The sequence below is a fragment of the Salvia splendens genome, chromosome 3 (assembly GCF_004379255.2).
Source record: "Salvia splendens isolate huo1 chromosome 3, SspV2, whole genome shotgun sequence".
NCBI classification, from domain to species: domain Eukaryota; kingdom Viridiplantae; phylum Streptophyta; class Magnoliopsida; order Lamiales; family Lamiaceae; genus Salvia; species Salvia splendens.
The window spans coordinates 43791660-43814260 of NC_056034.1; the positions used below are offsets into that span (position 1 = coordinate 43791660).

A 22601-nucleotide genomic window follows, 5' to 3' on the forward strand; every position below is an offset into this window, starting at 1 on the left:
GTTTGGATTTGGTGTTGGAATCAAGTCTTGAGCTGAAGGGTGTCAGGGCCTATTTTTGTTCTGTTCTTGGATTTGGTGTCAATCAGTTTGTGAAGTCTGCTTTCTCAGAGAGGAGTTATACTGCTTAACATAATTTCTTAATTTTCTCACATATTGGTTTATTGAGAATCTTTCCTTTTTTCTACTCCCTTCTTCCTTTTGCTTTCAATATGTTGAGGAGCTTAAGATTTATGCTGGTTTCTACCAGATGACTAACTTGTGGGAATGCCAATCTGTGCAAGAGCATATAAAGGAATCCCACTGTTGAAGTTGCTCGATGGAGTGGCAAAGTTGCAACCGCGGAGTGGCCGATGAAATCCTCAAAGGTACACTATTGCATAGCTAGATCTTGACAAACTGTTAAACCTAGCATGGAATAAGCTTATTGAATATTTGTTTGGAAATTCATGGGCATTTTAAGTTACTCTCAACTTGATAGCTCTACTTCATGCTCATGCTACACATAAATGTCTTTTCACTTAATTGGTTCGCTGCAAAATTTCTGTTTGTTAACGCATAGGATGTTTTTATAAGTGGGGTGGCAAACATAAGAACCTTCAAGTCATAATCCTTTATGGTTTATTACTACACGAAACATTATACCATTGTCTCAATGTTATGGAAATGGAATATATAATATATACGGGTAAACATTTGTTATATAATGTATACATATAAACTAAAACAAAGGGAAGGTAGAAAGGGAAGATAGAAAGGGAAGAGTTTTTTGCCAGGATGACATAAATTCAATTAATTTTCACATCAAATGATATGAAGAGAATGATGGTATGTGAAAAATTATATATTGTGTGCATATATGAGCAATTAGTATTCAATTGTAACGTTATTATTGAAAATAATTATCAAGGTGTATAAGAAATTTCATATACTTAAGTTGGCACTGATACAGTGATACTAAATGTATTTTCTAGTAATTTTTATACATCATATCATTTTTATCTAATGAGCATTATAAATTTATAATTATATATGTACATATTATGTATGTATACATTTAAATGTGTTAATATAGTAGTAGTGTAAAATAATTTATAAATGAAAGTAACTTTTTTTTGTCTTGATTACAACATTAACTATAAACTGTAGCATGCGATGCGACAAATGCATATTCATTTCCTTTTGGATCAATCGGTTATGAGGTTTATTGCACTCTTGTTAATTGTGCATGTGATTTTGTTTGATTCTGATTTTGATTAGTCATCCTAGAGAGAATGGTGGTCTAATTATTTAGTCCATTATGTAAATACATCCTTAAATATTTCCCTTTCATAATTTGTTTGAAAATTTACTATTTTTAGAATATATAGGTGTATTATTATTTTTTTAAAATTTTCAGATAAAACACATGCAATATTTAGTGATATTTTAGAATTAGTATTAATAAATTTTAAAGTACACCAGCCAAGTGTATGTTTGTCACATGTAAAAGATATGACTATTGAATAACTTTATTGGTAGATTTTATATTTCATCAGGAATGATGAATTGTAATAGTACAAAATTATTTATGTTATAAAAAATCTAAATGAGGATTCCAATAATTATTAATGCATAGTAATATGTAATATACACTTAATCCCCTTCAGATAAGTATGTAAAGGGGTAAAATAGCATCATTCTCTTTCCTAATAGTTGTAGATATGCAATATTCCCTCCCATAAAATATATGTAGTTTCTTTTTCCATTTTGGTCCGTCTCACAAAATTAGGCGACTTCCATTTTTGGCAAGTTTTTATGAGGTGGGACGGAGGGAGTATTACTCTCTAGGAAGAACAAAAAACTTACATTCTACATTATTAAAGTATAAATAAGGTTTTCTGAAGTAATTTAAGTTGTAATATTAGTGAAATAATTTAAATTAGAGTGAACTTCAAAATAAGTCTTTGGAAAAATGGGGTTTGCACCTTTTCCTATATCTTCTATCCTAGATTCCCCTTGAAGGCATTGACCTAAATTCATTAATAGTTTTGGAACTCAAATTTACATTTATAATTTCCATGTACTACTTCCCTTGATTTTTAATTTATAAAAAATATTTGCATGTATTTGTAGATAATAAGTAAAAAATATATATTATTGCATATATTTATATATTTTTAGATAATATAATGTACATGTATTTTATATAATAATAAAAATAAAAGTACTTATCATCATTATTATTAAATATTAAATGTAATGCATATACATCTAACAATATATAAATATATGCAAGTAATATGTGTAAATTTAAATTCAGAAAATATCAAGATCATTATGCCCTCAAGTGATTCAGGGACATAATGGGAAATGAAAAGTTGAGAAAGATTTGCAATGTAATTAATGATATTCCGGAGACATGTAGAGATGTTCTTTCGAGTTCAGGGGCCAAAAAGGTGCAAACAAGACCTTATTTGAATCGCTCTTTAAATTTTAGTAATTATTAGTAAAAATTATCAGTGCACATACCGCGGAGCAAACTTGTTCTATCATATTGAAGCTGTTGTCCCACTTTCCGCTATGCATTAACTGTACGGAAGCCTCGCTAGTCTATATTTTGTTGTTTATCTAATCATTTATTGAGCCATAAACGACAAGCATAATAATGGATGATCGAATCTACTAATGACGTATATAAGAACCTCCGTTAAGTAGAAGCGACAAAATCGTAGATGCGTAGTTGCGTTGAACAAGCAGACATTCGCTCTTGTGTAATTAACCAATAGTTTGAGTGCTTAGTAATAATTGCTAATATATGTAATCAACCAATAGTTTGAGTTTTAGAAATAGTTGCTAGTGCTAATAATAATTTGAGTATTTAGCAATATTTGCTAATATATGAGACTTTGCTACTCGATTAAATATATTTGTGAAAAATTTCACCACACATTATGAATCTATGACCTTCATGAATAGTTAATAACACTCCAGACTGCATTTCAAACCATAATTATGAGCCAACCATTTGTATTTTAATTAAACTAAAGATAAGATACTGCATCTTGAACTGTATTCTTGGATTAAGGTGTTCGCTTCTTGGGTTTTATGACCACTTAGTTATCAGACTAAGTGAGATCTCTTACCAAAGTGGTTGGCAAAACTATAATATTTCTTTTTTTGCTACATGGTGACCTCTATATTATATTCTTAGAGATAACATTACTTGAAAATATAATGAAAAGGCTAAATTTAAAATTTGTCATCTTTATGAGAAATGTCATTAATTGTCCTTAGCCTTTATTTTTCCCTGTTGTCATATGTGGCAAATGTGCTTTCCCTTAATTAGGTGTATTGCGTTAAACTGGAAAATATGATTACAAATTACTTAGCAATGCCTTAAACTGATTGAACCGCTTCCAGATGTATTTTCTTTTTGTTATCTCATAGGAAAGCTTTACTAATCTTAACTTTTTGTTAGAGCCTGGTTTCTGTAATCTTTGAATCATGGTCATTTAGGTGGTTTGAGGTCTTTGATATCAACGCCATTCTTTGCGTATGAAATTAACACTGATATCTAGGCAAGCTGACCAAAAAAAATCATGCATATTTTCAGGATTCGTTGCTGTAATCCTAATTGTAATATTAATTACTACCTACCAAATATGATTTCTCTTTTGTGGTGATTCCACCTATTAATAATAATTGCCCTTGTTTTATGTAGTTATGATAAGAACGACTTCATGGCCTCATTTTGAATTTAGGGTGCTTATCTTGCCTCAACAACTTGTATAAATTGGGGTTGTATTGTAGACTTCTCAAGCATCTTTCTTTCACCTCTGCCTTGAAATTTTCACTTGGTATGTTGAACTTCTAGGCTTCTTTCCTTTCAGGCACAGACTTTTCCTTTTTTCTGAAAAAATTTTCTCTAATAAAGACAATGTTATGTTTGAAGTCTAGCTGGAGCCAATTTCATGTGATTTCAATCAGCGATTTGAGTTTTCCTGATGAATTGATGTTTCTTTCCTTCTGTTCCTTTTTCTTCATTTCTTGTTTATGTTGTATTTTCTGGTACGGCTCTAGAGCACCTTCTGCTGGTGTGGTTCCACTTTCTTTCTGTGCTGCTGTTTACTTACTTTTTCATGTGCATAAACTGGCTACTTTCTAAATGTACTTTGTGTTCTCAGGATTTAACACCGGGCAGCTGTTGATAGCATCATGGATGGTTCCCGGTATACAGTGACACTGAAGGAGTTCAAGCTTTTCCATGGGATCGACAGATCACTGTATGTTATTCTCATCAGGGATCTGCTGCGTGATCCCTTGGAGTGCCTGTACATAATGGGCTTCTGGCTATGGATGGAACGTACGGGATTTAGTAATTTTGTAAGTAAGGCCCTGTCTCTTCCTCCATTTCTGATCAACGAGCTTGCTGATGAAGCTGTGTCATGCATCAAGAGCACAAATGCGCAGTTCCCTTTCTCATCTAAAGCTACTGAAATCCCCTTAACCCGCAGTCTTGTGAAAAGGGAAATCTATCTGCAGTTTTTCATTGATAACCGTCTTACCACTTTCATTGAGATCGAAAATTTGATAAGAGGAGTCTGTCTACCATCATTGTCCGATATACTGCAGGCAAGCTGTTATGGTGTTTTAGCCAAAGCTCCAGTTCAAGCTCCGTTGATGATGGCGTCTCGCCATGTTGCATCGACTTCATCTGCCAACTATGTGCCTGAACCATCTCCGGTTGACAGCCTGACTCAAAGCATTGCTAACATGGAAATTGCTGCCACCGGTGGCGATTCCTCCCCTTCTCGTGGCAAAGGTAAGGCCAACAATGAGGTGTCACGGAACGAGAGGACAATGTTTGTCACCTTCTCCAAAGGCTACCCAGTGAATGAGTACGAGGTGAAGCTGTTCTTCGAAAGGGTTTTTGGGAACTGCATCGAGTCGTTCCACATGCAGGAAGTAAGCAACCCCGAGGAGCAATCTCTTTATGCCAAAATCGTGTTCCTCAGGCCAGCATTCATTTGTGCTATTCTCAACGGGGCGATGAAGGCTAAGTTCACCATCAATGGTAAGCATGTCTGGATGAGGAAATTTGTGCCCAAGAACAACAGGCAGTCGCCTTCCGGCTCCCCAAGCGTCGGCTCCCCAGACGTCGGTGCGAGTCACTCTTTCTTTTGATGTAATAACCTATGAAACAATATCTATCTTTGGTTAGATAGATACATGCTCTCCTTCTAGCGTCTTGTGTTTGTTGCGTCTGTTTAGTTTCGTTCAATTTCTGAGGTCCGAGTTATGTTAGTCTGCTTTCATGAGTCTTGTAACAAATCCTTCTTAGTAATATGGCAATGCATCTTTGTTTTTTTTTTATCTTGAATGTGCAATAGTCTTCAAGCAAAGCAACACAACACAACACAACACATTAGAGAGTTAAATTGAGTAAGGTGAACCTTGGATTGTTCGGTTTTTCAAGATTCAACTTGTAAGATTATTCGATATTAATTGTTCAAAATAATTTTGTTCGTTTGCCTCGGCTTTCAAGATTTAACTTCTAAGATTGTTAGATATTAAATTTATCCATATTAATTTTGTCGTAGTGGTTGAACTCTGGACTGTTTGGTTTTTCAAGATTTCACTTCTTCTGTTGCCCGATATTAGGTTGGCCCAAATTAATTTTGTCGTGAGTAGCCTTGGACTTTTCAATTTTCCAAGATTAAACTTTTAAGATTGTTCGATATAAATTGGTTCGAATTTATTTTGTCGTGAGTAAAGCGAATCTTGGACTATTCAGTTTTTCGATATTTAACTTCTTAGATTGTTCAGTATTAGTATCATAGTATGGTCCAAATTAATATTGTCGCGACTGGGCCTTGGATTGTTCTGCTTTACAAGATTCAACTTCTTTTAAGATTGTCCGATATTAAATTGTTCAAATTAATTTTGTCGAGTAAGGCGAGCATTGGACTATTCAGTTTTTCAAGGTTTAACTTCTTCTAAGATAGTTCGACATTAAATTGTTCTAAATTAATTTTGTCGTGAGTAAGGCGAGTCTTAGGACTATTCGGTTTTTTTAAGATTGAACTTTTAAGATTGTTCAATACAATTTTTCCAAATTAATTTTGTTGCACTGAGTGATGCCAAATTTTATAAGTCAAGATCAATCTTTCGCGAATTTTGTCTTAAAATTAAATATTACTACCATCCAACCAAACAATATTTATAAAGCTTCACAATCATAAAATAATACTTCATATATTGTAAAAAATTAAACTTAGTAAACTTTTTAAAAACTATAGATCAAATTAAATGAGATTTTATAAGTTTTTTTTGTTAAATTACATATTAATCATACAACACTTTATTAATCATTTATACAAACTAAAATAAAATAAATGAAATCGAGTAATTTATTTCATTAGTATAATTTATTTATTTAATATCTGAATTAAATTTGAAAAATATTTAAATAAACTCGTTTCATTAAAATTGCCAACTAATAAACTAATCTAGTTCAATACAAATTTGTTTATTTTTCTCTTGGCTTCTCCATTTTGACAAATATTCAACGATTTAGATTATAATGTAATAAATCAAAAATTGAAAATTTTACAATGGAATGTTTTGAGTACCTTTGACATGATTTTCTTACTCTATTTGCAATTTTGAAGTTTCATTATTTTTTTAATGGTAATATGCATTAAAAACGTGGTTATTTCCTAATACAACCATAAATTTAATGTGAACTTCCACCAATCTTTTTTTACTCACGTCTATCTTTTTGTTGATTTTGAATTCGACTCAACACAGATGAGATGGAATATTTCGCAACCACTTTTTCTTGAATTGATAAATTTATTGAAGTTTCAATCTTCCGTTACAAAAGTTTAATTTCGGTGTGAAACTTGTAAAAAATTCCCTTCACACAAAAATCAAATTTTCATTAATTTATGTGGAAAAGTTTGTTATATTTTTGGAAGTATTTGTGGAATTCAAAATTTTATAGAAAAAATGACAGGTGAGAAATGAGAATAATATAGTTGGGGATATGAATATCGAAGTCAAAAGGTGTGGAAAAAATATTAAACAATTGGAGTAGTAATAGCAAACTCTATCTTCAGTTACAATGTGACAACATCATTTCAACTCTTATTCTTCACAATTCTTCTAATCTCCAACTCCATCCTTCGTCTTTTACATTATTATCTCTCTTAAACGTTACAACCCATGTGATGGATTGTTCTAGGCTCCCACCCATCTTCTTATCTCTAATTTGGCAGCTTGTAATTGTGCTGACTCGAATTTCTTGATGCAAGTGATATGATGTATGGGCTTACGTTTTTATTAAACTTTTTTTTAAAAAATTGTTGAAATTGTGATAATATTTTTAGTTTTTACTTAATTGGCAGTGAGATGATGTTAGGGGCTTAAGTCTTTGATAAACTTATTTTTAAAAATTCTGTTGAAATTATGAAATTATTTTTAGTTTTTACTAAATTGACACGCTTTTACTAAAGTGATGCGTACGAAGGCAAATTGCCTTACAATAGCAGATATAAAGATGGACTCAAATTAGAGGAAAAAGGGGAAAATATTGTTGCATGAGATTGGGTTGAAAGATAAGGAAGAATATATAAATCACGAGTATAAAGTAAAATAAAGTTTGAAAAAATTATTTTTTATAACTATAAGTTTTGATACAAAATATATAAAGTAGAAGTGATATAGAGATAAGAACTCACTTATTCAATTGTATCAACCACAATACCTCTCTAATGCAGCCTCATTTTAAGCCACAATTCAATTTTTTTTATCATCATATTTTATTATTTGCTAATTTTATATATCTATTTAAATTGAAAAAATAAAAATAAATATATAAAAAAATTAAAAATTACATAATAAAATTTCTATAAATACATTAATTGAATATAAAATATGCATAATTTGAAACAACAAATTACTAAATAAAAAAAAACCAAGAACGCACAATTTAAAGTCCAAACTCATTAAATGAAAACTGAAGATATAACTGAAAGGATTAAATTGAGTATGATTTGTGATGAGTTGAATTTGGATTTTAGGTGAATGTATAGTTGAAAATTAAAATAAAAACAAAAAATACCAACCCACCATACGCCTAGTGCGCGGCCCAAACCGTGGGCGCCACACGCCCCTTATATGCCAATGCAGTTACGATTTTAGGTGCGTTTGTTTTACTATAAAATAGTATATAAATTTTTAGATACGATCACTGCTTCTGTCCAAAAAAAATAGACAAAGTTGTAAATGATAAGAGTTTTAATATGCAAATGGTAAAGTATGAGATGAAGGAAAAAGATGGTGGAAGTAGTGTTAGTAGATTGTAGGGTCCACATTTAGAATAATTTGTAAGATTAATATTTGTTAAAAACTTCTCATATTTAAAATTTATCTAATTTTGATGTATATACCAAAATGGTAAAATTAGTCTGTTTTTTGTGGACGGAGATAGTAAAAAAAAAATAAGTAATATACCACCACACCAAATCAAATGTTTCGAAAGTCTTGCAAATAAGATTTATCACTTAAAAAAACTTCATTTTTCAAAATAAAATGTTAACATTATAATCGTAATTATAAATATCACATCTACATAAGAAATAAATCAAATTAAATAAGAACATGGATCATACGACTCATATTGAGTAGCGGGCCCACCACAATGAGCCTAGGCCCATTTACTTATAGATAAATGGGCAGGGAATGATGAAGTCCAACTGCTTTTTTATTATTCTTTGCATTGTATATTTGTTTATTCAAAAATTATGTTGCGATATTGCTAGCTTCCAAATAAAATTCTATAATCGATTACAATAAATTAATATTATCCTTTTAGAAAATTTTTTATGATGAGGGAATTAGAAATAATAATAATAATAATAATAGTCGCTTTACAATTACAAGTTATGGAAAAGATTGAGATACTAATGGAAGACTATATGATATTTTATAGACTATCATAATACCAAGTCTTATGATGATAATAATGTTTATCGGATGTTTAGTAGATAAAAATATAAAATAGAAAAAGCAAGCCCGATATTATAGTCATTTTTTTCATCTTTTTCTCCATCAACAATGGTTCTTATCCAATGTGACATCTTTCGCAATAATATCTTTATACTATTATTTCCTTCATTTATTGATCATAAACTCTGAAATCGAATAAAATCAATCGGTCTAAACAGATGATGACTACCAAATCAGCTGGCAATGCCAAAAGAAGGATATGGTAACACCATATGAGCAATCTGCAACCATAGACGAATATGTTAGTCTAGTAGTAGAGTTATTAATGCTCGATGCCACAGATTTCGTATTCAAGTTCAAATGTAATTTTAACATATTTTATTTATCCATTAAAAAAAAGTCATGGAGGAATATAATGAACTATAATAGTACCATTTAATTTCGATTTGTGAAATCTGACATTCTTTTGATTTGTATTGGTCTATTATGTACTCCTCTTGCATTTTCCACACATGTAATGAAGCAATTAGTATTTGATAACAATCCTAAACTGTATATATGCGAACTTATATTACAATTAATGGCACATGATGATTATTGGCAAAAGATTTTGTTATGAGGATTGGGGCAAAACTGCACAATCAGTTCAGTTCGGTTACCAATATACTGTTCGGCGATTAGGGACCGATATGCTGTTCAGTGATCTGACGAACTGCAATCATGCTCGGTGATTGGTCGAGTTTGTAGTCGTGCTCAGGGATTAACCGAGCTCAATGTTCGGTGTTGAGCTCGGTGCTCAGTGCTCGGTGTTGGTGCTCGGTGTTGGCCGAACTTAAACGAGTTCGGAGTTGACAGTTGTTATTAACTGATGCACGTCGTCGGATGCGACTAGTTAGTTAGCTTTAAATGAAAGCCGTTAGGTTGAACTAGTTGTTAGATAAGTGTTAGTTAAATAGAGCCGAGCTGTGGAAAAAAGAAAAGAGAATTTTTTCATCCAAGAGTTTTGTAATCTTCCACACAAATAAAACACAAGATTTCCATTGACTCTCCAAGAATTGGTTTTTTGCTTATTCATTTTCATATCAAGTATTCGTTCTTCTCGTTCCGGAATCGATCTCGTTGTGATAACAAGATTGAGTCGCGTATCTGATAGCATTACAAATTGGCGCCGTCTGTGGGAATCGAAGAAGGACGACGAATTCAACAATGTCTACCGCAAAGTTCGACGTTGAGAAATTCACCGGCGAAAATGATTTCGGCCTGTGGAGATTGAAGATGAGAGCTGTTCTGATGCAGCAAGGCGTCTGGGATTATGTGAAATCCAAGACGGACAAGAAAGAGATTCAAGGGATGGATGCGGCGAAATGTCAAGAACTGGAATACAAGGCGTATAGCTCGATTGTCTTGTGCCTCAGCGATAGAGTCTTGAGGGAGGTTCAGAAAGAGGATGATGCCGCGGGAGTGTGGGAGAAATTGGAGAAAATATATATGGAGAAGTCAATCTCCAATAGGTTGCATCTCAAGCAAAGATTGTTCAACTTTAGATTTTCTGACTCCAAGAATCTGGCGGATCAGCTGGAAGATTTTCGAAAGTATATAGATGATCTTGAGGGTGTGGATGATCCCATGAAAGATGAGGATAAAGCTTTGATGTTATTGAATGCTCTGCCTCAGAGTTTTGAGCAATTCAAAGACTCAATACTTCTTGGAAGGGATTCGAAAGTGACTTTGGAGGAGGTATTTTCTGCATTAAAGCTGAAGGCAATGCAGAAATGTGTCAGCAAGCCAATCGATCAAGCTGCTGAAAGCCTCAATGTGAAGGCAACTTCAAAGAAACAATTCAAATTCAAGAAACCCCCATCTGACAAGTGGAAGCCAAGATCATCTAAGGAAGGAGATCAAAAGGAATCTAGAAGCTGCTTCTGGTGTAAGAAACCAGGACACATCAAGCAAAATTGTTTTGCTTGGAAGAAAAAGCAATCTGAAAATCACAAAGGAGATGGTACAGCAGCTATCACTGAGGAAATTGAAGAGGCAAGAGCTCTCAATGTGGTGGAGGATAGCCCATTATCAAGGCTATGGATCATGGACTCAGGCTGCAGTTTCCATATGTCCTCCAATCTCGACTGGTTCCAAGATTTAAAGGAATCTGAAGGCTCGGTGTTGCTGGGAGATGACCATGTGTGTGATGTAAGGGGTGTTGGGAGCATATGTTTGAGGATGGACAATGGAATTTTCAGAACTCTCACTGATGTGAGATACATCCCATCCATTAAAAGGAATCTTATATCCTTGGGTCTTCTTGAGAAGAATGGCTACGAATTGACTCTCTTTGGTGGAGAGATGCTTGTCAAAAAGGATGGCCAAATGATCATGAAGGCTGTCAGAAACAATGTGCTCTATTATCTGAAAGCTGAGGCAGTTGCTGGAACAGCTAACAACACACAAAAGACCATCAATTGGCATGCTAGGCTGGGCCATGTGGGGGACACTGGGCTGATGCAGCTGGTAAAGCAAGGCATTATTCAGATGGCTGATTCAGAGATACAAAGAGCCATTGGATCGTGTGAAGAATGCATTCTTGGCAAAAACAAGAAGCTGCCATATGGAGTGGGCAAACATAACTCAACACAACCTCTCCAATATGTTCACAGTGACATATGGGGCCCTGCACCAGTAAATAGCATTGGAGGAGGCAGGTATTTCTTATCATTTGTTGATGATTTTTCAAGAAAGGTTTGGATAATGATCATGAAAGAAAAGTCAGAGACCTTCAAGAAATTTCAGGAGTGGTGTACTGCAGTTGAGCTAGAAAAGGGGAAGCCTTTGAGATGCCTAAGAACTGACAATGGGCTGGAATTTTTGTCCCATGAGTTTGATGAGTTTTGCAAGAGAAAAGGAATTAAAAGGCATAGAACGGTGCCTCACAACCCACAACAAAATGGGGTCGCCGAGAGAATAAATAGAACCATTCTTGAAAGGGTAAGATGCATGTTGATAGCATCTGGAATGTCAAAACCATTTTGGGCAGAAGCAGCCTCCACAGCTGTTGTTTTAATCAACAAATGCCCCTCTGCTGCCATTGAAAATCAGACTCCGGATAGTAGATGGTATGGATCTTATGGAGACTATTCAAAATTAAGACCATTTGGGTGTAGAGCATATGCTCACATCAAACAAGGAAAGCTGGAACCAAGGGCTCTCAGATGTGTGATGATAGGCTATCAGGTTGGAGTTAAAGGTTACAGATTATGGTGCTGTGAGGAAGGGAATACGAAGGTTGTCATCAGTAGGGATGTTATTTTCAGGGAATCTGAAATGCCTTTCTTCATGAAGCAAGTTCAGACTGTTGAGTTTGAGGTGGAGGGTCAGAGGGAATCCTCATCTGATGCTGTAAGAAGTCCACCAGATACTGTGAGAAATTCACAAGAAACCAGTGTTGGTGGATCCTCTGAACATGAAAGTAACATCAAGACTCCACAGAGACTGGTTGCAAGAGACAGAACCAGAAGAAGGATCAAGCTCCCTTCCAGATTTCAGGATTTTGATATGATGCACTATGCACTGGCCATAGCTGAGGAGATGGACTATCATGAGCCTTCAAATTACAAGGAAGCAATAAGGAGTCCGGAGAAGGATCAGTGGCTATTAGCCATGCAGGAGGAGATTGATAGCTTGTACAAAAATCACACATGGATTTTGGTGTTGAGGCCAACTGATCAGAAAACAGTTGGTTGTAAATGGATTTTTAAGAAGAAAATTGAGGCCTTCAACAACAATCAAATCAGATTTAAAGCCAGGTTGGTGGCCAAAGGCTTTACACAAAAGGAGGGAGTAGATTATAATGAAATATTCTCCCCTGTGGTAAAGCATAGCTCCATCAGGATTCTACTTGCCATTGTTGCTCAGAGAAATTGGGAATTGCAGCAACTCGATGTCAAAACAGCCTTTCTTCATGGAGAGCTCGAAGAGAAAATTTACATGGAGCAGCCTCCTGGTTTTGTCCAACCAGGAAATGAAGGAAAGGTGTGTTTGCTGAAAAGAAGCTTGTATGGTCTAAAACAAAGTTCAAGACAGTGGTATCTCAGGTTCAATGAGTTCATGCATAAGATCGGTTTTGAGAAGTCTTTGTATGATCATTGTGTCTTCATCAAGAGAAGAGGTGGAGTTGCTGTGGCATATCTACTATTGTATGTAGATGATATGCTGATCTCTGCAGAGCATAAGGAAGAGGTGGAGTTAGTGAAAGGTGATCTGAAATCTGAATTTGATATGAAGGATCTTGGAGATGCAAAGAAGATCCTTGGAATGGAGATCATAAGGGATAGAGACAAGAAAAGGATATGGCTAACTCAGAAAGATTACATCAGGAATGTGATCAAGAAATTTCAGATGGATAAAAGCAAACCAGTGAGTGTGCCCCTGAGCCAGCAGTTTAAGCTCAGTGTAAATCAGTGCCCTAAAGATGATAGTCAGAGAAGAGAGATGGATAAAATCCCATATGCAAACATAGTGGGAAGCATCATGTACACCATGGTGTGTACAAGGCCAGACATCAGCCAAGCCATAAGTGTTGTGAGCAGATACATGGCAGATCCAGGTATGGAGCATTGGCATGCTTTAAAATGGATACTAAGGTATCTGAATGGTACTCAGGATTATGGCATACTGTTTGATGGAAGTAAGAATTTTGATGCACAGCCTCTATTGGGATATTGTGATTCTGATTTTGCTACTAACATTGACACAAGGAAGTCCCAATCCGGCTATGTTTTCTGCATGTATGGAGCTGCTGTAAGTTGGAAGTCGAGTTTGCAATCTGTGGTGGCACTCTCAACAACTGAGGCAGAATATATTTCCATGGCTGAGGCCGTAAAGGAGAGCATGTGGCTGAAAGGAATCTGCTCGGATTTTGGAGTTGATCAAGGAGCTGTGACTGTATTATGTGATTCAAATAGTGCCATATGTTTGTCAAAACATCAGACATTCCATGAGAGGAGCAAGCATGTGGATGTTAAGCTTCATTTTGTGAGGGATGAAGTTGAAATGGGCTCAGTGAAGATTGAAAAGGTAGCTACTGAGCACAATGCAGCTGATATGCTAACAAAGGTGTTGCCCGGACTTAAGTTGAAGTATTGCATGGATTTGGTGAATCTGATTCAGCTGGAGTGATTGTGGAAGATGGATGAAATCTATGGATTGTCCAGTTATGTCCCAAGGTGGAGATTTGTTATGAGGATTGGGGCAAAACTGCACAATCAGTTCAGTTCGGTTACCAATATACTGTTCGGCGATTAGGGACCGATATGCTGTTCAGTGATCTGACGAACTGCAATCATGCTCGGTGATTGGTCGAGTTTGTAGTCGTGCTCAGGGATTAACCGAGCTCAATGTTCGGTGTTGAGCTCGGTGCTCAGTGCTCGGTGTTGGTGCTCGGTGTTGGCCGAACTTAAACGAGTTCGGAGTTGACAGTTGTTATTAACTGATGCACGTCGTCGGATGCGACTAGTTAGTTAGCTTTAAATGAAAGCCGTTAGGTTGAACTAGTTGTTAGATAAGTGTTAGTTAAATAGAGCCGAGCTGTGGAAAAAAGAAAAGAGAATTTTTTCATCCAAGAGTTTTGTAATCTTCCACACAAATAAAACACAAGATTTCCATTGACTCTCCAAGAATTGGTTTTTTGCTTATTCATTTTCATATCAAGTATTCGTTCTTCTCGTTCCGGAATCGATCTCGTTGTGATAACAAGATTGAGTCGCGTATCTGATAGCATTACAGATTTTAAATTAGTTGTGTGAATTAAACGGAGTCCGTTTAGCGCGTAATTAATGTGGAAGAACATGACATTGCACACACTTATTCTCATTGGATGAATATGGATTCACACTAAATAACTGAATTAAGACATGAATTATGAATACATATGTAATTAAGATGGCAATGTCAAATTATAGTATGATGTTAGTATAAGGATGTGATAATATTGCCTCATATTCGTGTGACCCGTTATCATAATTATTATTTTTTATTCTTAATTAGTTTACTAGTTATAGTTTATTTTAATACTAGTCTTTAAATTTAGAAAATTTAGACTTGTCAGACTATTATGTTGGGAATAGTTCGGTGACAATTTTTTGAAATGAGAACTTTAGAACTGAAAACATAATAATTCTCTTATATATTAATATCAGTTGAGATCACAAAACGTATCAGTTCATGATATTAAGTTAAAGACTGATATTCATGAATCAACCAACTGATATTGAGTAAAAACTGATATATTTTGTGATGTCAACTAATATTCATGTATATGCAAACTGATATAGTTCTATATTGTGACTTTAAGTCAAATTTTGAAATGAACCATCTCCCTGCTATGTTATGTGAAGCTAAGGTTTCTATTGCGTCGACAGATAAAATCGTATTGCTATCATGTTCGCGTCATGTCCATATGCATAAATTGAGTATCGAAGATTTTCTTAACATAATGTGTTTAGGTTCAGTTCGGATCTACGCCGATAACAATCTGCTAGTAAGGATTTGTGAGGCCTAATCAATATTGTTACACGATATTGTGTTACATGATTTAATCACATAACCTACTATGTCGATGATTTTATATTATGCTTATTAATTGAAATCACCAAAACATACTCTTGGTCTAATGGTAAGTAATTAGTGATATTGCATCAAATTAATCATGGTCCCTCCAAAAACAGTATTCATCGAAAATTTAATTTTGCTATACGGTGTTAAACATATTGAGTTTTTTTTATATATTTATAGAATATGGTCCTTAGAGCATCCACAATGGATGCCCTAGTGGGAGTCCTAGTGGTTGCCACATCAGCACACCCCTTCTTTCTGCAATGGTTTGACCCTAGTGGGAGCCATATCAATTAAACTCAATTTGTTTTTAATTTTTAATTTTTAATATTATTTTTTTATTTTTTTTAATTACTAAAATATCAAAATATATTATATTAAACACCACAAATTTTTTTAAAAAAAACTACATTACTTAATTAAAAAAACTACATCATACTTAGCTTAAAAAAACTACATTACTAAACTAAATTACTAAATAAAAAAAACTAACTAGTCATCTAAAGTGAATGAGGGTTGTATTTATAAAGGTTTAATAGAGAAAAAAAAGAAAAATCACAAAAAACAGTCAAGATCGGGCTCGGGCTCGGAGCTGCAATGGGGACGACCGATCTTTCGGTCTTCTCTCTCGGGCGCCCGATCCATCGGGCGCTTGCAATGGATGTCCGACGACGCCCGAGCCCGATCTCGGGCGATCGGGCATCCATTATGGATGCTTGTACATTTGACATTGACATTTTGTCAATCTCTCGACCAATTATAGTTGCCAATACATCATATATGTTAAAGCCAATTTTATTAGTCAACAATTTTATTTTTGCCGGAAATTGTACTCATAACTTACGTTGTAAAGTAAACCCATATCTGAAAGTAAATTTATATTCATGTCTTAACAGATATAATAAAAATACTAATTATTGGCACATGTCTAGTTTTGCAAGACCATATAATAAAGTCATGATATAAGGCGGAAACTAATATATAAAACTGTAAAATTAAATGTCCATTGTGAAACTTAATTTTTATGGAATTTGTAACAATAATGATTATTGTTTTGATGATACTATTAAGGACTAGGCGGATATAAGTTGAAATCATAATACTACAAATGCATCTACAACAACGAGCATAAGGTAAGGGTGTGCGAATTTTAGACCCCACACGCTAAATTTAAGAAAGTTTAAAATTTATAAGTGACCCAAAAAATGGAAAAGTTTAAAAATATAATGGTCTAAAAAGAAATGTAGCCCATCATTTGCCATGGCATTGACATAAGTGAACAATACAATTAACAAGTTGCCACGACTATCAAAATATGAATATGACTATGGATTGCCGAATGTTGAGCAAAACAATTACAATGCAATGCTTGATTTATCATTCTAGTAGTATGAATCATACTGAGATATAATCGTAGGATTAGTCCGAGAACAAAAAGTACAATTACTACATTGAACTGGTATTATTGTTTGATCAACAAAATTATTACATAAATTAATATTTTATGCTCTAATTTTCACTGATCAAAATCAAACCCCACAAGCAAAATAACTTATTCACTGTAAAAAATCATAGCAAACACTAGTAAAAAAACACAGCCAAACTTCCGACAAACATTGTAAAAACAGTGACTATTAACTTTTCAACTAACACTACCAAAACCCAACCCACCACCACATGAACACTCCAAACATCCTTCCAAACACCATCGAGCAAATCACACAACGCCGACGATAATAAAATACAAAAAAAAATGATGGAAAAAAAGAAAAAAAAAGGATCAAAACACAACCAAAACTCTCAAAACCAATCGACCTAAATGAGCACCAATGGGCCAAAATCAAACACTAATCGGTCAAACTAAACACCATCAACGTGAAATAAGAGGGAAAATTGAGTCATTGACGAGGAAAAAAGTGCACAAATTAAATCAATCTCACTATAATACTCCTAATAAAAGTAGAATCACCTATATTAGCAGTGGATTTTGCTATTATGGAGGCAAATCATTACCCAAAAAACATTGATCAAGATTCAAAGTTGCCATGACAACCAAACAAGTGACAAATCGTGGACTAATATAGACAATCAAATAACAAAATTAAATTATCCCGAGATTAAATCTGACTCTGAATTACCCATAATCAATATGGTCGCATTAAGACCAATTACTCATACTCCGATTAATCATATTTTGCATTATCCTAAAATTAAATATTGAATTATATACAAAATTAGCTACAACATAGGCACACTGTCTTTAAACCGAGAATGAAAACATAACTAATTTACGATTCAATTACAACGAAAATTCAATCAATTTGAACAGAGGTGCGAGTTACAGTGACCCCATTTCGATCGATCTACCTCATTCAATCAACCCACTCTCCTCACAATCCTCAATTCCGCCTCTTTCCCATGCCGATGTGATGAAATGGGCCACCAGCATAACAGCCACCACCACCACCACCACCACACGGCCACCGATGGCGGCGGCGGCGGCGGCGGCGGCGGAGGCTTCTCCCAGCGCGTCAACAGCCCCCGATTCTCCGGCCCAATGACCCGCCGCGCCCACTCCTTCAAGCGAAATAATACTAACAACAATAGCAATAATAGCAATGTTAACAGCAGCAGCTCGTCGCAGAGCAACAATCAGCATGAGGTCATCGACCTCAATCTCAACTCCCTCAGATCTGAATCGCCGGTTTCCGCAGAAGCAGCGGCGCAGAGGGTGCATTTGAGGAGGAAGATTTCGTCGCTGAGCGTGGATTTGAGGGGATTCGGGATAGAATTGAAGGGGAAGAGGAAGCTAGGGCAGTGGATGTTCCTCATGTTTTGCGGGATGTGTTTGTTTCTCGGCGTTTTCAAGATTTGCGCCACGGGATGGTTTGGATCCGCCATTGACAGGCTTGGAAGCAATCAGGTTGATTGAAATTTTTTTGTAGTGGAACTAAAAATCAACTTGTTCTTTGTTGTTTTGTTGCTGGTATTATGTGGTTTGATGGGATTTGATGATGGTTTGAAATTTGCTTTGGGCTTGTGGTTACTTTATGGGCATGTTGATTCATGTTAGCTTGATTTGGACTAGAAAGGATGCATCGAAATTTGTAGCTTTCGGGTTGTGCTTGTTTTGCTTTTACTCTGATGATGCATCACTGAAAGTGTTACTTGATTTGGGTAAACTAGGAAGGATGCATCAAGATTCGTAGCTTTCGGGTTGTGCTAGTTTGGCTTTTTAACTTTGATGATGTATCACTGAATATGTAGCTCTAACTGAATGGTTAAAAGTTGTCATGCTACTTGCAAAAGGTGAGAGAAAATGGAAATGATTGGCTTTCCGGGTGATGAGCCATTCTTGTGCGTAAACGTATGTGGATACTACATAAAAGGGTGATGAGGAAGAGATATGTTATTTCTTCATTGTCTCATTGGGACGACATTCCCTTCTTTCTTTGCAATTTTACCCCACTCGAGTAAAGTAGTTTTAAGTGAATACCTTGCTAGGTAATAATGTAATAATGTACTTAGGTTGTTTCTTACAGCTTAGCAGAACTGTTGGTGTTGTTTATGCTTTGATAAAAGCGTGGTAATTATTTGGAATACTTATTCGAAAATCCGGTTTGTTGGGACTTGGGGAAGTTAAGATGAGTTTAGCTGAGAAGGTAGCTGAAATCAAATTCCAGTTATCCCAAAAATGAAGTATTGATGAGTCCTTTTTTTATAGTCGATATTAACTTTCACGTCTTCAACTAGTTTTTAGCTTAGCTTGAAGGAAAACACTAATAGTTAATGAGTTTGTCTTCACGGTGATTGCAGCAATTTGATTCCGGAAACTGAATCATATTCAGAGAATTTTGTCTTAATTTTATTAATTTGTATGTCTTACTTAGTTAACAAAATGCACATGAACATTTGTTCCCTCTTTGGAGTGGCATACTTTTCTTGCGATACCCATACATAAATTTTAGTTTTTCTGCTAGAATACCATATTCATGAATACAATTTCGATTGATGTAATGCTCTCCTGTAAAGGAAACTGTATGTGGGGCTATTCTTTTTATCCGCATTACTTTGTGCTTTCTTTCACTTTTTGTGTCGTCACGCATCTTCTTACCTCATTGCCATACTTATGTTGGTAAATCATGCTGCCTAATGATCCCTTTCTGTAACTCTACCAGGACATTTATGACTCCACGACAAGTCATTTTAGTAAACATGATGAAGGGTCTCACGCATTTAGATATGTGAATAAGGAAGATGATCATGGGAGGACCGAAGTTGAAGTCAAACAAACTGTAACAATGATGGCTTCAAGCGTAGTTAATGGTCATGATAGATTGGCCGATGTAAGTCTAAAGCTCTAATTAAATTTTTTAATTTAGGGGTCGATACTAAGGAATAAAGCAGATTTTCGTTCTTTCTAATGTGACTGTGTTTTCCAGCATTCAGAGATATGGTCTGATCCTGATAGTGAGAATTTTACTCGATGCCTCGATCGACCAAAAAGTCACAAAAGTAAGTCACAGTATCCATTGTTACTGTTATTTTACGTGCCCCCTTTCCCCTCTCATCATGATTCGCTCGATTTCATCTTTACGTTTGATCTCTTGGGCAGAGCTGGATTCCAAAACGAATGGTTACCTCCTGATAAATGCAAATGGCGGCCTAAACCAGATGAGATTTGGGGTCTGGTTGTTATGAATTTTCTTGATTTCATGCTTACCTTTAAAAGATTCCGTTCCCTTTAATCTGATGAACATATAATTTTATAGTGCAGATCTGTGATATGGTTGCTGTTGCTAAAATATTGAAGGCCACACTCGTCCTTCCATCTCTCGATCACTCTTCATATTGGGCCGACGAGAGGTGATCTTTTTTTCCCCATCGATGATGCACTAATAAGAGCCCTGTGCTCCATTTTAGAAATTCTTGCGTTGCAGAAAGTATAATATTTACGCGTTATGCAATCGATACTCTTCGAAAAAAATGCTTTCGTTCATTCTGACTTCGTTGCTATATAATTCTGAAATTTCTTTTTTTTTGTTGTGGTGTCCAGTGGTTTCAAAGATCTATTTGACTGGCAATACTTCATCGAGTCACTACAAGGTGATGTCCACGTAGTTGACACATTGCCACCGGAATATGCTGGAGTTGAGCCTTTCTCGAAAACTCCGATATCTTGGTCAAAGGTATACTATTGTTGTCTACGACGAAAGCCTGTAGAGTGTAGTGTGGCTGCATTTTCCTGAGTTCGATTTTCTTTTTACCGTTGGAGGATGATCATCTGCCAATCTAAACAACGCTACATTTTTCAGATTCTTCGGCTGTTTTCTGTAATTAAAAAGACGATTTGTGGTGGAATATTGCAGATTTGAAATCCTCTTTTTGATTTCTCTAAAAACAGGTTAGCTACTATAAATCAGAGGTCCTTCCACTCTTGAAGCAGCATAAAGTGATATACTTTACGCATAGTGATTCCCGGCTAGCGAACAACGGAGTTCCCCCTTCTATCCAGAAGCTAAGATGCCATGTGAATTACAGAGCACTAAAGTATTCTGCTCCAATTGAAGATCTGGGGAAAATTTTGGTATCGAGAATGCGACAAGATGACAATAGCCCCTATCTTGCACTCCATTTGAGGTATCATCTGGTTTTTATGACATGTTTGAGTACCTTTGGTCGTTTTTTGCGTAGTATATGCATTTTCGATTTAGGGCTACTAGTACGCGAGTCGTGAATTTGATCTTTTAATCGATTTTGTTGCAGATATGAGAAGGACATGCTTGCTTTTACAGGATGCAGCCATAATTTGACCAGTGAAGAAGATGAAGAACTCCGCCAGATGCGGAACGAGGTCAGCCACTGGAAGGAGAAAGACATTGATGGTTCCGAAAGAAGAATGCTCGGTGGCTGCCCCATGACTCCAAGGGAGACCGCCCTCTTGCTTAAGGCGCTAGGCTTCCCATCGAGCACCAGGATCTACCTGGTGGCTGGTGAAGCTTTTGGCAACGGGAGCATGGAATACCTCAACGTAAACTTCCCCAATATCTTTTCCCACTCGTCTCTCGCATCTGAGGAAGAGCTGAACCCGTTCAGGAATCACCAGAACATGCTGGCTGGTCTGGACTACGCTGTTGCTCTTGAGAGTGACGTCTTCGTTTACACCTATGACGGGAATATGGCCAAGGCGGTGCAAGGTCATAGACGCTTCGAAGGTTTCAAGAAGACTATTAATCCAGACAGGTACCTTCGAAATCCATCATCATTCAAACTATATCCGCATCTGTAGTAAATCCCTTCACGACTCACCTATCGCTCGTCTCTATCAGGATGAATTTCGTAAAACTGGTTGATAAGTTGGATGAAGGGAGCATTACTTGGAAGAAGTTCAAGTCCAAAGTGAAAAAGCTTCACGAGGAACGAACTGGTGGGCCGTACATGAGGGAGCCAGGCGAGTTCCCGAAGCTGGAAGAAAGTTTCTATGCAAACCCTCTCCCTGGGTGCATCTGTGAGAGAAAGCCCTCGACTTAGAAGAAGCTCGGACGGGTCAAGATTTTTGCTGCTCCGAAAGGGGGTTCGGTCGCGAGGCGATTCGAGTTTTCGGAATCAAGAATTGGTGGACTGATTCTATAAAGGGTTGGTGCAGTGCAGGTTGGTCAAGTATACTAATTGAGTTTATGTGACCAAAAGCATTTAATTGATTGGAAACTTTGCACTGATTCTTAGATGCAATACTTACAACATATTTCTTGTACTATCATGTGGGAATAGGGATGTTATAAATTACACAAAATGAGTATAATTTTATTTTAGATTATGTTACTTTCTTCTGTATTTCTTGGATCAAACACTTGAGCAATATATTGTGATATAATCAAGACAAGTTATTGTCTTTTTTTACAGAACACAAATGTATAGTTTCATTTTCAAGGTAATTATTGTTGAATATTCATATGATCATTACTAGCAAGGGTGGCCAGAATACCAGAAAATTGGTTAATTGA

General features: G+C 35.7%; 2 protein-coding genes across 2 annotated transcripts; both read left to right on the plus strand.

Moving 5' to 3' along the window:
• The first annotated feature begins 49 nt into the window (after nt 1–49).
• Nucleotides 50–5352, plus strand: LOC121796248. The gene is made up of 2 exons (XM_042195042.1): nt 50–365; nt 4164–5352. The coding sequence occupies exon 2, from the start codon at nt 4195–4197 to the stop codon at nt 5161–5163; it is 969 nt and encodes a 322-aa protein (XP_042050976.1). The 5' UTR covers nt 50–365; nt 4164–4194; the 3' UTR covers nt 5164–5352.
• A 12506-nt stretch (nt 5353–17858) lies between these two features.
• On the plus strand, nt 17859–22499 carry LOC121796251 (O-fucosyltransferase 35-like). Its single transcript, XM_042195044.1, has 9 exons — nt 17859–18520; nt 19776–19943; nt 20040–20112; nt 20213–20283; nt 20375–20463; nt 20654–20786; nt 21002–21237; nt 21364–21840; nt 21927–22499. The coding sequence occupies exons 1-9, from the start codon at nt 18032–18034 to the stop codon at nt 22126–22128; spliced, it is 1938 nt and encodes a 645-aa protein (XP_042050978.1). The 5' UTR covers nt 17859–18031; the 3' UTR covers nt 22129–22499.
• The last annotated feature ends 102 nt before the right edge of the window (nt 22500–22601 follow it).